This window comes from Ovis canadensis, chromosome 2, assembly GCF_042477335.2.
Source record: "Ovis canadensis isolate MfBH-ARS-UI-01 breed Bighorn chromosome 2, ARS-UI_OviCan_v2, whole genome shotgun sequence".
NCBI classification, from domain to species: Eukaryota; Metazoa; Chordata; class Mammalia; order Artiodactyla; family Bovidae; genus Ovis; species Ovis canadensis.
This window is the reverse complement of record NC_091246.1, coordinates 232505663-232518130: the sequence shown is the minus strand read 5'-3', so window position 1 is coordinate 232518130 and position 12468 is coordinate 232505663. Positions and strand designations below refer to the sequence as shown.

At 41.1% G+C, this 12468-nt stretch overlaps 1 protein-coding gene across 6 annotated transcripts in view; it reads left to right on the top strand.

Annotated features, from left to right (window-relative positions):
• The window catches only part of DOCK10 (dedicator of cytokinesis 10), a 310443-nt gene that overhangs the window by 106738 nt on the left and 191237 nt on the right, over positions 1-12468 (top strand). For 2 of the 6 annotated variants that reach the window (XM_069574682.1, XM_069574683.1), the window contains exon 2: positions 6405-6607. The exons of the other annotated variants lie outside the window; for them this stretch is intronic. In XM_069574682.1, coding sequence (XP_069430783.1) covers positions 6503-6607 — 105 coding nt within the window. In that variant the 5' untranslated portion in view covers positions 6405-6502. The remainder of the gene's footprint in view (positions 1-6404; positions 6608-12468) is intronic. 6 annotated transcript variants of the gene reach the window in all.

Here is a 12468-nt window from a genome sequence, read left to right as displayed (position 1 = left end):
CCCATCTCTGCCCAGACGCCTTGTGTCAGCCTCTTTCAACTCCCTTTTACGGTACGTCTGGATACCACACTACACTGCTAGTTTCCCCCTATAGCTCTGTGCCTTCTCAGTTTCCTAAGTTTCCTTCTGTTTATCATATATAAAAGAATCTCAAGATTGTGTTCTCAATCTTATGCTACTCTCTTCTCCAAAAATTCAGTTTACTTTTAAACTCTCCGTTGTAACTCTTTCAATGACTTTCAGCTTAATATCTCCAGTCCTGACTCTTCCCTGAGTTCCAGGCACATGTATTAATATAACCATGGTACTGAAAAATGCCTATTTTTCTATCTTCTTGACATTTCTAAATAAGCAGTAGTAGGAAAAGAAGTCTTCTCTTCTTGCCAGCCTTTGTCCCTCAGTCATATTATCCATCTCTTCGGTGGCCAAATTCAGAAGCCTTAGCCCCTTTGGACCTCTCTTCTGGCTAAGAGCATGAGCTCTGGACTGGGCTGCCTAGGATTAAATCCCATCTGTGTTACTTACTTGTTTGAGACCTTAAACCAATTGCTTAACTTCTCAGGACCCAGGTATCTTCCTCTGTAAAACCGAGTGGTGATAGAAGTCAGTAATACCTCACAGCGTTGTTGCATTTTTTAAATAAGACACTATATTTAGATCAGCACCCAGCACTTAGTCCTCTTGATAAATTTCAGCTCATTCATTTTCCATTTAATTGCCAGATCTTCATTCTGCCCGAAATGCGAGAGACCTGGGTTCAGTTCCTCAGTTGGAAAGATCCCCTGGAGAAGGAAAAGGCTACCCACTCCAGTATTCTGGCCTGGAGAATTCCATAGACTGTACATTCCATGGGGTTGCAATGAGTCGGACATGACTGAGCGACTTTCACTTTCACTTTTTCGTCTGTGAAGTCTACAGTTAAGTTTCTGATGCCGACCTTTCTGCCCTCCACCACTCCATGTTAATATCTGAATCAATGCTGATTACCTCTGAATCATATTCCGCAAAATCTAGCCTACGTGTAATTATAAAATGAATCTTCCAAAGGCACTATTTTAATTATCACTCAAAAATCCTTCAGTGGTTTTCCATAACTTTCATGATACAATGGAAACTTTCATTATCTTGGCTTTCAAAGCCTTCCATGAATTGGCCCCGACTTCTGTTTTAAATTGTTTCTACCTTTCCTCTCCCACTCAACCTCTGACTGTAGACAGGCTGGACCTCCTCCTTTTTCTTAAATGTTATTTAGTGGCTGCCTCTTAGCTTTTGTGATAACTAGTAACTATGGTAAATATGTGCCAGGTAATGTGTTGAAACTTTCAAGAGTGTCATCTCATTTGTCCTCACGAAAACACTATGGGGTATCTACTGTGCTATTCCTATTTTACAGATGAGAAAACTGAGGCCCAGAGAGGGTGACTTTGTCTGAAGGATATACTGTCAGGAAGTGGTAGACTCAGGATCTGAATCTAAACTGATTCCAGATTCCTGGTTTTAACCACTGTATCTTATGACTTCTCTATGCTTCATTCCCCTTTCCTAGAGTGTCCTTTACTCTTCCCCTGTCTATTTGACTCCCACCTATTCAAAGTCTCCCTTATGTTCTGTCCTTACTGTAAAGCTTTCCCAGTCTCCTTTAAAAACTCTAGTGAACTCCTCTATCAGGTACAAGCTTCTCGAGGCTAAGAAGGGTGTTACATATTTCTCATGAAGCCCAGCAATACCTTGAGCATAGTAATTAATTAATTCTGATCATTAACTGGTACCAAATTTCTTTACTAGTGAACTTGACTGTGATTCCTTGTGGTATAGCCAGCTGATTGATTTCTCTTTATTACCCATTTTTTCCCAGTGACCAAGTTAGGTTCTTCGATTGCCAACACATGTCTGAGCTTAAGCAGAATAGGAAATTTTTCAAATGGCGTAGAGTATCACAGAACGCTGAAACAGCAGACTTGGTCTGAAATCAAGGAGCGCACAGCCCAGCAGAGGTCCCCGACAGTGCCAGCGCATGGGACACTGAACTCCATGCTGCTGGATTTCCCCTCCTTTACAGTCACCGCAGGTTGTGTCTGTCTGGCCTCCCCCCATGATGCCCAGCTATGCCTTGTTTTTGCCTATGTTCAAGGGAGCTGCAATCAACAGCTTAGCAAGGAGAGAAATGAGTCATTCTCTTATTGCAGAAGTTGGGGAGTGGGAGGGACTCCAGGATCAAGAACTGTGGCGCCTAAAGAGGAATAGAGGAGAGACGAGATGCAACTACTAGAAAGAGAGGAAGTCACTTATGAGTTGCTCAAGATTACTAAATGCTTTGTTATGAGATAACATTCCTATCTTCTAAAATTAGAAGTTGGGGATTTAGGGTAACATGAACAAATAAGAGGGTCCCCCAGATGGACTTCAGAGATTTGTGACCCCTGACCACACACACACAGTTTCTGAGCCCTTACATTTCCTCAGTGAGTGAGTCCAGTTTCTGTTAGAGTCTCAAATAGGTTCATGATCCAAAAGGGTTGTGAAATACTACTTTCAGCTTTTGAAATAGAAACATAATCTTACCTTGGGACATCAGGTGACTCAAAGGCAGAGTTTCTCGTAATATTATGTAAGGAAAAAGTTGAATTTGAACATTCTTTATATGCTAAAATGTACCTGCTCATCTAACAGATGCAAAAGAGTTACTCAGAAGGTTAACTCTCTTTAGAATGAAAGACTTACAGTGGAATTTCTATCTATCCCATGACCATGCATCAAAAGGGCTTCTGCTCTGTAGAATCCTTGGATGCCTTCTTAACCAATTGCAGAATAACAATACAGCTTACCTCCTCAGTTGTTATTTTTATAGCATCTTGCTGTTTTCCTCATAGTTTTTGAAAGATCCTTCCTGGGTCTCCATACTTTAGCAGGGAATGAGCAGTATCTCTTTATACCTGTCTCTCCAAATCTCTGCATGACAGGGTAAAGTTACATGAGGAGCTAGAGTCTGTAAGAAAAAGAAGGCTTCTTACAGATTAAATAATAATTAATAATGAAAGTGTTAGTTGCTCAGTTGTATCCAACTCTTTGCAACCTCATGGCCGATAGCCTGCCAGGATCCTCTGTCCGTGGAATTCTCCAGGCAAGAACACTGGAGTGGGTTGCCATTCTACTCTCCAGGGGATCTTCCCAACCCAGGGACTGAACCTGGGTCTCCTGCATTGCAGGCAGATTTTTTACCATCTGAGCTACCAGGGAAGTCCTATGAGGCTTATCAAATAAGCAAGTGGTATCTATTTAGTGCCGTGTCTTTTTGTTATTTGTTTGTCTGCTTGTTTGGTTTTCGGGTTTTGTTCTTTTCCAGTTGTATATGTATTTTTAAATATTTGTTTATTTTTGGCTGTATCAGGTATTAGTCGCAGCATGCTGGCTCGGTAGTTGTGGTGCATGGACTTAGTTGTGCCAAGGCATGTGGGATCTTAGTTTCCTGACCAGAGATGGAACCCATGCCTCCTGCATTGGAAGGAGGATTCTTAACCCCTGGAGCACCAGGAGAGTCTTGTCTTTGGAACAAGCTGGTTAAGTGGGAGCTTCCTTGAGGGTTGCTGCCTTCATTACAGAATAAGAACTGTGCTTGCAGAAGTGGCTTCTCAGGGCAAGATGAGTGTCTTATCCATCATCTTAATGACCTGACTTTCGCCACCACCACCACCGAAACATGGCAAGGGAGGAGCATCCAAAGTGTTTAGGGGAGAAAGCCTTAGTTTCAGATGAATGTCAGAGAAGGCTTTGTGAGGAAGCGACGTTTGAGTAAAGACCTGAAGGAAGTTGAGCAAAAGCCACCTGGATACGTGGGACCACTGACTTCTGGGTGGCAAGTTGGTGTCACCATGGCAGCCAGCCTGGGCCTGCACCATTAAGTGTGCTGAGCTCTAGAAAGAGAAGAGAAGGCTCTGGAGCAAACACTCCCACAAAACCCGCAACTCATTGTGTTAACTCATTGGTCCTCTCCTCTTGTCGTTGTCCTGTTTCTACCTATATCCTCAGTTCTGCTTCCAGCTAAGATGTGAACACCAAGAGCAACCTTGTTATTTTTCTTTCTTACAGTTCAAAACTCACAGAATATTGAGAGCCTTTCGCACATAAATTGCCCTTCTGGTTGGGCTTCTTGTGTGTGTCCCCAATGCTTAGCATACTGCTCTCTGTGCAAAGATGCCCCCAACAAGTGTCTGTGAAACTGATTCCCTGACCTAAGAGTGGGCAGCTACTCCATAATGCCACATGCTCAGAACTTGTCTCCTGGGAGAGTTGGTTCAAGCTTGTGTCTCAGTGGTCATGAAGATCAGTCTTCAATGGAAATATTCCTTCAGCCATCTTTTAGATGCCAGATTGCTTCCTAGACAAGCAATGGTTCCTTTAGCACCTACCAAACTGATGAGCACCCCCATTAAGGAGGTCCATCCTGTAGACGAAGAAACAAACTCTTAAGGAATCTGAATGACTGTCTCACACAACACTTATTTTTAGAACTATCTTTCTAATATTTAATCAATTAGTCACTAGTCCCGTGGCCTCCAACTACTTATATCACACACTTCATTAAAAAAGTTAAATGCATTCCCATATTCTGTGTTTATTTATAAACTATACAGTCCTTGCCAATAGCTAATATTTCAAAATACAGTATACATAGGGGACAAGTTCATTGTTTAGCATAAGGTATATAAGTCCCTCAATTCTTTTATTAAACAGTTATATACTGAGAATCTTCTGGAAGCAGGCACAGTTCTGATCACTGAATACACAGTGAACAAAGCAAACAAAATTCCCACACTCCTGTGGCATAAAATCTAGTGGAAGATGGAAGATCATAAGTAAAATAAATAAGTAAACTGTACAACAGTGTCACATGACAGTAAGTGCCATGGAGAAAAATAAAACAGGAAGGGCACTGGAGTGGGTTTTAGAGGGGAAGTGCAATTTTAAATTGCATCAGAGAAAGGGAGTAAAGATCTAAGATTAGGGAATTAATTGGTTGACTGTTTGTAACCATATGACATAGAGAATGAAGGTGTCCATGTCAATGCATTATTTAAATATTCAGTCAGTTCAGTCGCTCAGTCATGTTCAACTCTTTGCGACCCCATGAATCGAAGCACGCCAGGCCTCCCTGTCCATCACCAACTCCCGGAGTTCACTCAGACTCACGTCCATCGAGTCCGTGATGCCATCCAGCCATCTCATCCTCTGTCGTCCCCTTCTCCTGCCCCCAATACCCCCAGCATCAGAGTCTTTTCCAATGAGTCAACCCTTCGCATGAGGTGACCAAAGTACTGGAGTTTCAGCTTTAGTATCATTCCTTCCAAAGAAATCCCAGGGCTGATCTCCTTCAGAATGGACTGGTTGGATCTCCTTGCAGTCCAAGGGACTCTCAAGAGTGTTCTCCAACACCACAGTTCAAAAGCATCAATTCTTCAGCACTCAGCTTTCTTCACAGTCCAATTCTCACATCCATACATGACCAATGGAAAAACCATAGCCTTGACTAGACGGACCTTTGTTGGCAAAGTAATGTCTCTGCTTTTGAATATGCTATCTAGGTTGGTCATAACTTCTCTTCCAAGGAGTAAGCGTCTTTTAATTTCATGGCTGCAGTCACCATCTGCAGTGATTTTGGAGCCCCCCAAAAAATTAAGTCTGACACTGTTTCCACTGTTTCCCCATCTATTCCCATGAAGTGATGGGACCAGATGCCATGATCTTCGTTCTCTGAATGTTGAGCTTTAAGCCAACTTTTTCACTCTCCACTTAAATATTAGTAAAGCACAATTTCTTCATTTAGATGACTGATATAAATGGAATTCTAATATTTTCCCTTGTGCCTAAGTGGAAAGACCACTGATGTAATGAGTAACTGATTTAAACAGGTATATTATTACAATTCACTTTTGAGATCTAGCAGGCTGCTGTTTCCTTCTCCAAGGGATCTTCCCCACCCAGGGATCAAACATGGGTCTCCTGCATTGCAGGCAGATTCTTCACCATCTGAGCCACCAGGGAAAACCAAAAAAAAAGATTATTGCAGTTCACCTTTGGAATCTAGCCACAATGATGAAGTTTGGATGGCTGTTTCACTAACAGATATGGCAGCCTACAGTAAATTAGCTCTTTGATTCAGGTTCAACTTGGTTCCCAGGGTGAGTTTAAGATCCTACGGTTTATTTATTTGTGAGCAATTCTCTTAAACATCCAGAGTCATTTTGTGCTTTTTTGTCTTGCTTTAAAGCAGGTGATTAGAGAGAATACATGCACAAAAGTGCATCTGAACAGCTGGTAGTTACTCACAGGAAGCGGTAATTTGTCGGTTTTCTTTTCCTTTCTGTTGAGTTATGTTAATGTAGCATGAGCATTTCCCTTTTTACCAGAGAAGAAAAATTTGTTCGGCCTGGTGAAGCTTCAGGAGGAAGAGGCTTAAGGGAATTGATATTTTAAAATATCTTGCCACTCAAGTAACAACAATACAATGAGCTTCCGAGGAAAGGTTTTTAAACGGGATCCCAGTGAATTTTGGAAGAAGAGACGAACAATGAGGAGAAAAAATCAAGAAGAAATCCACAGATTTACCTCTGTAGGTATCTGAATGTTGATGTTTGCTTTTCATCTTCTCTTCAATACTTAAAAAAAAAAAAATTGCTCTGGCGTGGTAATCTAACCTAGGGTGATGGGCAAAGTCTTAAATGGAACAGAGTATTAGCTCATAAATATCCTTTTTCACTTACATCATTATTTTTTAATTGCTTTGATCATTATTTTAAAACATATTGGAAGAGGTTTGAAGTAGTTAAAATACTACTAAGTTATTTAGAATATTGGAATTACTACCATCATTATTTTAAAACATGTTGAGAGAGGATTTAGAGAGTTACTATTGCTAGAATATTCTCCTTTTTTAAAGAAAAGTCTATAATTGCCTCAGTTAAGACCCCAGTTGATGATGTGCCTACAGTTGTGTTTTTAAAAAAGTATTACTGCTCTATTTTTATCGTGTACCACTCATGATTTGTTTTAAAGTTCTTAGAAAGAGCAACCCAAAATAGGAAAGGAAATGTAAATAACGATTTAATTAAGTGAGCTGAGGGAGAAAGTAAAAATTGGTACGTTCTAAAGGTTAAAAAGATTTGGTTTTGTTTACTGTTAAAAGTATTTCTGCCTTAGGGTTGGTAAACAAAATGAGAGGTCTGAAAATGTGTCCTTATTACAGAATTCTAGCTTTCTATCTGTCAGTATCAGGGCGGATGCTTAGAGCTTCAGTGATTCATATGTAATGTGGAAGGCCCACTTTATATGATGAATGATTGGGTACTCTTTTCCTAGGAATGTTTATTTTACCAGGCAGTTTGTTTTGCTTGTTTTTCTTCAAGGCAAGGGTTCTTGAGCTCAGCACTACTATCATTTTGGGGGATTTCTTTGTTGTTTGGAGCTGTCCTATGCGTTGTGACCACGTTTAGTGACGGCCTGGGCGTTTACCCAGTAGATGCTGGTGGCAAGCTCTCCCCTGTTGTGACAAGCAAAAATATCTCCCTACATTGCCAAATGTCCTCTCGGGCAGGGAGAGTGAAGTCCAGGTTGAGAACCGCTGCTCTAGAGATAAGTAATGTTTTTGTTCATATAAACATTTTTTATCTAGAAACAGAGCAACTTAAAAAACTATATATATTTGATCATATAATGGTTGTTTATGAATAGACATTGAAAGAATATGAAAAATCAAATTAATGAATAGTCACTCAGGCTTTGATAGGCCAAAATCAAGTATGGAACACTCCATCTCATGCACCAGTGGTTCTCTTTATACTTACAATCTGTCTGGTGATAATTTAATGTGAGTAGAGTTTACTTGGGGGTCTGGCTCATAGGTCTGGCTCTGATGCCTTGTTGATTCTATCTCAGGATCTTAGTAGTATATGTCTCCCATTGGCAAACATGGGCAAATGACCCCTTTGACCTGTTCCCATGGGATGTGCCCAAGTCTTTCCACTCACTGTTTCCTAAGGAGACTATGCTGAATTCAGAATCTAACCTCTTGGTCCCCACTGATCCCAAAGGATGCTCAGTTGTGACGTCTCCACTGGCCCCATAAAAGCCTCATCAGTTGTTTACCATCAGCCTGTTAAAGAGGATAAGTTTGGAGACTTCTTTGCTTTGAGATTATGTTAACCTTCAGACCAATCCAAAAAATGCAGTTTCCTAGCTGCCTATCTCTCAGTGGAATTTAGAAGTCCTAAGGTTATGTCACCACAAGACTGACTTACTTCTTGTGTCCACTGAAAGAGACAACACACAGGAGAAGAATGTGTCTATCTTACAGAGACTCCAAGGCCGCAGGATTTGACGTTAGGGCAGTCCCAGGTGTCTCCCATATAATGAAACTAATCACGCCATGAGTTATCTTAATTGAATTGGAAGGTATTGCTACTGAGAAGTATGGGGAAAGCAGCCAGTAAGGATGGTGTGTTTCCCCACAGCATTCAGTGGCTGTGCATTCACATTTAATTAAGATCATTCATACAGTGAGTAGCTTTCTTCTGTGGAAGGCGCTGGGGACTCCCTAATGCTGTTGCCTGCTTTTGGTCCTCCTAAGATAGGCATATCTTCTTTCACAGCTTGTCTCTTCTGTTGAGTAGAGGACTGTAGTATTATCCTGGGACTTAGCTTTTTTTGGGGGGAAAAAAAGAGAGAGAGTGACTCCAAGAAAGTGAAGCATGTAATTAGAGGGCTACTGGGTCATGCTGAGTGTCACCCACCGTCAGGTGACCTTGGGCAGTTTACTTAAATCATTCTGAGCCTTAGTCGCCCCTTTCATAAAATGTTCCTAATGATATCTTCCCTGTCTTAACATTTTTTATTGGAATTCATTTTGATCATGTGTATTCTGAACATGATTTGAACACTGTGAAAAGTTATGAGCTGCAAGTGTTGTGGGTTACTAATAAAACCAAGTAAAATATCAAGGGCCAGGGAAGGGGGGCGGATATAATTGCAGAGTGAGATTGTTTTTTTCAGAAACTGCGAATGTTGAAGCCACTGGGCTCTTGGTGACTCCTTCCTTCCAGGACCCTTTTTCAGTGACAGAGCCACTCAGTAGACAAAATTCTGGATTGCATCAAGCTGGTGTTGAGGGGGGGCTCCCACATCATTCTATGTGTCAATGGGGGTTTCCTTTGAAATACCATTTCCCACCCCACCCTCACCATTGCCCAGCTTAGCTGAAACCCACCCAAAACCAAATTGGACTTTCCACAGCACACTCATCTGAGCTTTTTAAAAGCTAAACCAACATTTCTAGACCAGCTTCTGAGATGACTTGATAAGTCGTAAGGAAGAGGCAATTCAAATGTCAGAGTGCCCAACAAATGAACATAAGACTTAACAGTTAGGTCAGAGAATAAAATGATTTCTTTTGAATTTTTAGATATACTCGTATATTGTTATGAAAGGGGAAATAATGATCACTGGAAATAATTATCATAGATTGCAGTTCTATAATGATCATATGTATTTTGAATTCCACAAATCATTTGGTTTTTTTTTTAAAATTGAAAACCGCTTAGTTTTGTCCAACTCTTTGTGACCCCATGGATGAAACAGTCCATGGAATTCTCTAGGCCAGAATACTGGAGTGGGTAGCCTTTCCTTTTTCCAGAGGATCTGCCCAACCCAGGAACTGAACCAGGGTCTACTGCATTGCAGGTGGATTAACCAACTGAGCTATCAGAGAAGCCTACTTCTTGCCCTATGACAAATTTATATATGGTTTAGTATCAAAATAGTCTAAAATGCTTAACTGGAAGTCTATGACTTCCTAAATGGTACACAACTCAAACTTTATATTCTCATGATCTATGCTAATACTTTTGTTTATTTGTTTTTCTTCAAATGCTATTTAAAGCTGTTTATTTAACTCTGTTGAAATTTTTAATTGTTTTGGAACCTTCCCTTATCAATCCAGTTTTCAAGTATCTTGTCTAAGAAATCCCTTTCCATGTTTTAATCCACTTACCATAGACAATATGCAATACGAGACAGTGCGATAGCATTATGAGAAGTTTGAGGAAAATGAAACTTACTTGTTAGATCATCAAGTAGAACTACTTCCCTCAATTTTTGAAGTCTGTTTGGTGTTCTGTAGTTGAAGGTTTTCTCTTTAACTGCCTTTCTATTTTTATTTTTCTTTTTTTATCCAATCACCCAGTATGATCTCTGGTGCATAGAACGAAAGTTAATAAAAAGGTAGTTTCCTTCCTAAGTTACATGTCCTAATTTGGAAAGATTAAGTGTACTGTTAAGTTGAGTTATGATAGCAATCATCTGTACTGCCAGAAAAATGTGAAATTCATTTAAGTAAATGTGAGTTATTATTTTTACTTTGTTGCTGGCTTGTGGTTAATTAATCTGCAGGATTTCAAAGTGTTTGGAAAATTTGGGCTACAAATGACAATTCCCCTTCCTCTCTAGTCATTTAGCAGTCATTTAGCCTGTTAGCACTTTCATAGAAAATTGAAAACTGTAGAAAGCTACAGACAAAGGAGGTGATCTGAATGACTTTAACGTATCTCCCACACGTCATGTTATTACATTTTGACCTGTTGCCTTTCAAGGCTGCGTTTTATCTTTACTCTTCCACGTTAACGTGGACAGCTTCTCCCTGATCATCTGTGTTGCCTTACTTACTGATACTGTTCTATACAAATATTCACTATTACCTCTTGGGCCTATTTTATAATGAACCAGTTAGCTGAAAGGAAGCGTGGGATGGGGACCCAGGAAGCAAGAGGATGGTTCCAGGAAATGATGAAATGAGATTGAATCAGGGTTGAAATACAGCATAAAGTAGGGATGAATGCTATAAATGGACAAGGCAGAAGGAAGCCATGAAACGGGACTAAACAGGGGATCTGAATTCAATGCAGACCGTAGAAATGGAGAAGTGTAAGTTGAAACTGGATCTGAGGACTCTGCCTGTGCAGGTGCCACAGAGATGCAGAGAGGATGCTTTTAAAATGGACTTAAGATTAGTACCTGCAATTGAACCAGAAAGGCTCTTACTTTCCTCAAGGCTGAGTGCCAGGAGAAGGAGATGAGGGAAATCCAGAGAGACCAAGAAGAGAACTGCCCAACAGGGCCAAGCTTGACTTCATAACGATGCTCTTTACAACAAGCTGATCAGGAAGTGGACCACTTGTCAGAGAAGGGGAGGGGTACAGTGGACAGGAAGTAACACCATGATCCCCCAAAACTCTTTAATGTCCCTAATGACAGCGGTACAAAACTTTCTTAAAACAGAGGTTCCCTCAGTTGGTGGCAGTTTCCGCTGTGATTTCTGACACAAATGTTATCTAGCATTCTCAATGGGAAAACTGTTTGCCGCCTTTCTCTCTCTTACGTGTCTTCTTTACTGCTCACACAGAACACTTCATTTCTGACACTTCCGGTCACCAAATGTGTTGCGGTTTTCCCCCACACCAAGAAATTTTCTGCAGCACTGATCTCGGGTGGCCTTGACCTTCTGTGGCTTGAAGCAGTATTTCAGTTCCCAGCCGGAGACTGAAGTCAGCCTGAGGCAGTGTGAGCTCGAAATACTAGCCACTAGACTTTGAGGACAGATAGACAATGACAAGGCCCTGGCTCTGAATTTCCACAAAGAAACAGAAAGTAGTAAAATAAGTAAAGTGTTTATTAAGAGAAAAAAAGAGTACAGTACTTGTGGAGACACACACGAGCAGGGTCAGAGGGAGAATCGTGCCCTCACGGTAGTTTAATCACTTCTATGGGCATTTCTTCCTGGTTTCCTCTGGCCAATCATCTTGGTTTGCTTGGTCCTGAGTCTGTGTTTGGTGTATCTCGGGGTTCTCCTAGGTGTGCACACATATCTCTTAGCCAAGACACATTCCAGCAAAGAGGCCTATGGGAAGGTTGACATCACCTGCTATGCGGTGACACCCCCTCCTTTTGATGTCCGAAGAGACTTTATGCGCATGTGTGGTTGGGAAGATCTTCTTGACTTCAAGAATAAGGAATGTGTTGTCTTTGATCTCTTATCTGGGAGGATTCAGCTTCTCCTCCCTCCTATTTTGGAGTCTCTGTCCACAGGGGAGGAACTCCAGCTGCTCAGCCTGGGACTCATCTATCTCCTTGCTTCTTCACCAGCTGGGTGTCCTAAATTTAACCCATTTCTAACACTATCTGCCTGGAGATTGCATCAGATCTCACAGGTTAAGAACTCAGACCAATAAGGCAGCCCCCACATCCCACATCAGATGCTGACCGTAAGTCTAGATTATTGCCTGTGCTTCTGACCAACCCATTTTACATTGGAGGTTCCAACCACCCACTCTTTGAATTTCAGACACCAGTTGCAAGTCCAGGTTGTTACCTGTCCTTCTCATTCACTGGCTATAAATCACGGGTTCCCATCATCCTTTCTTGGGA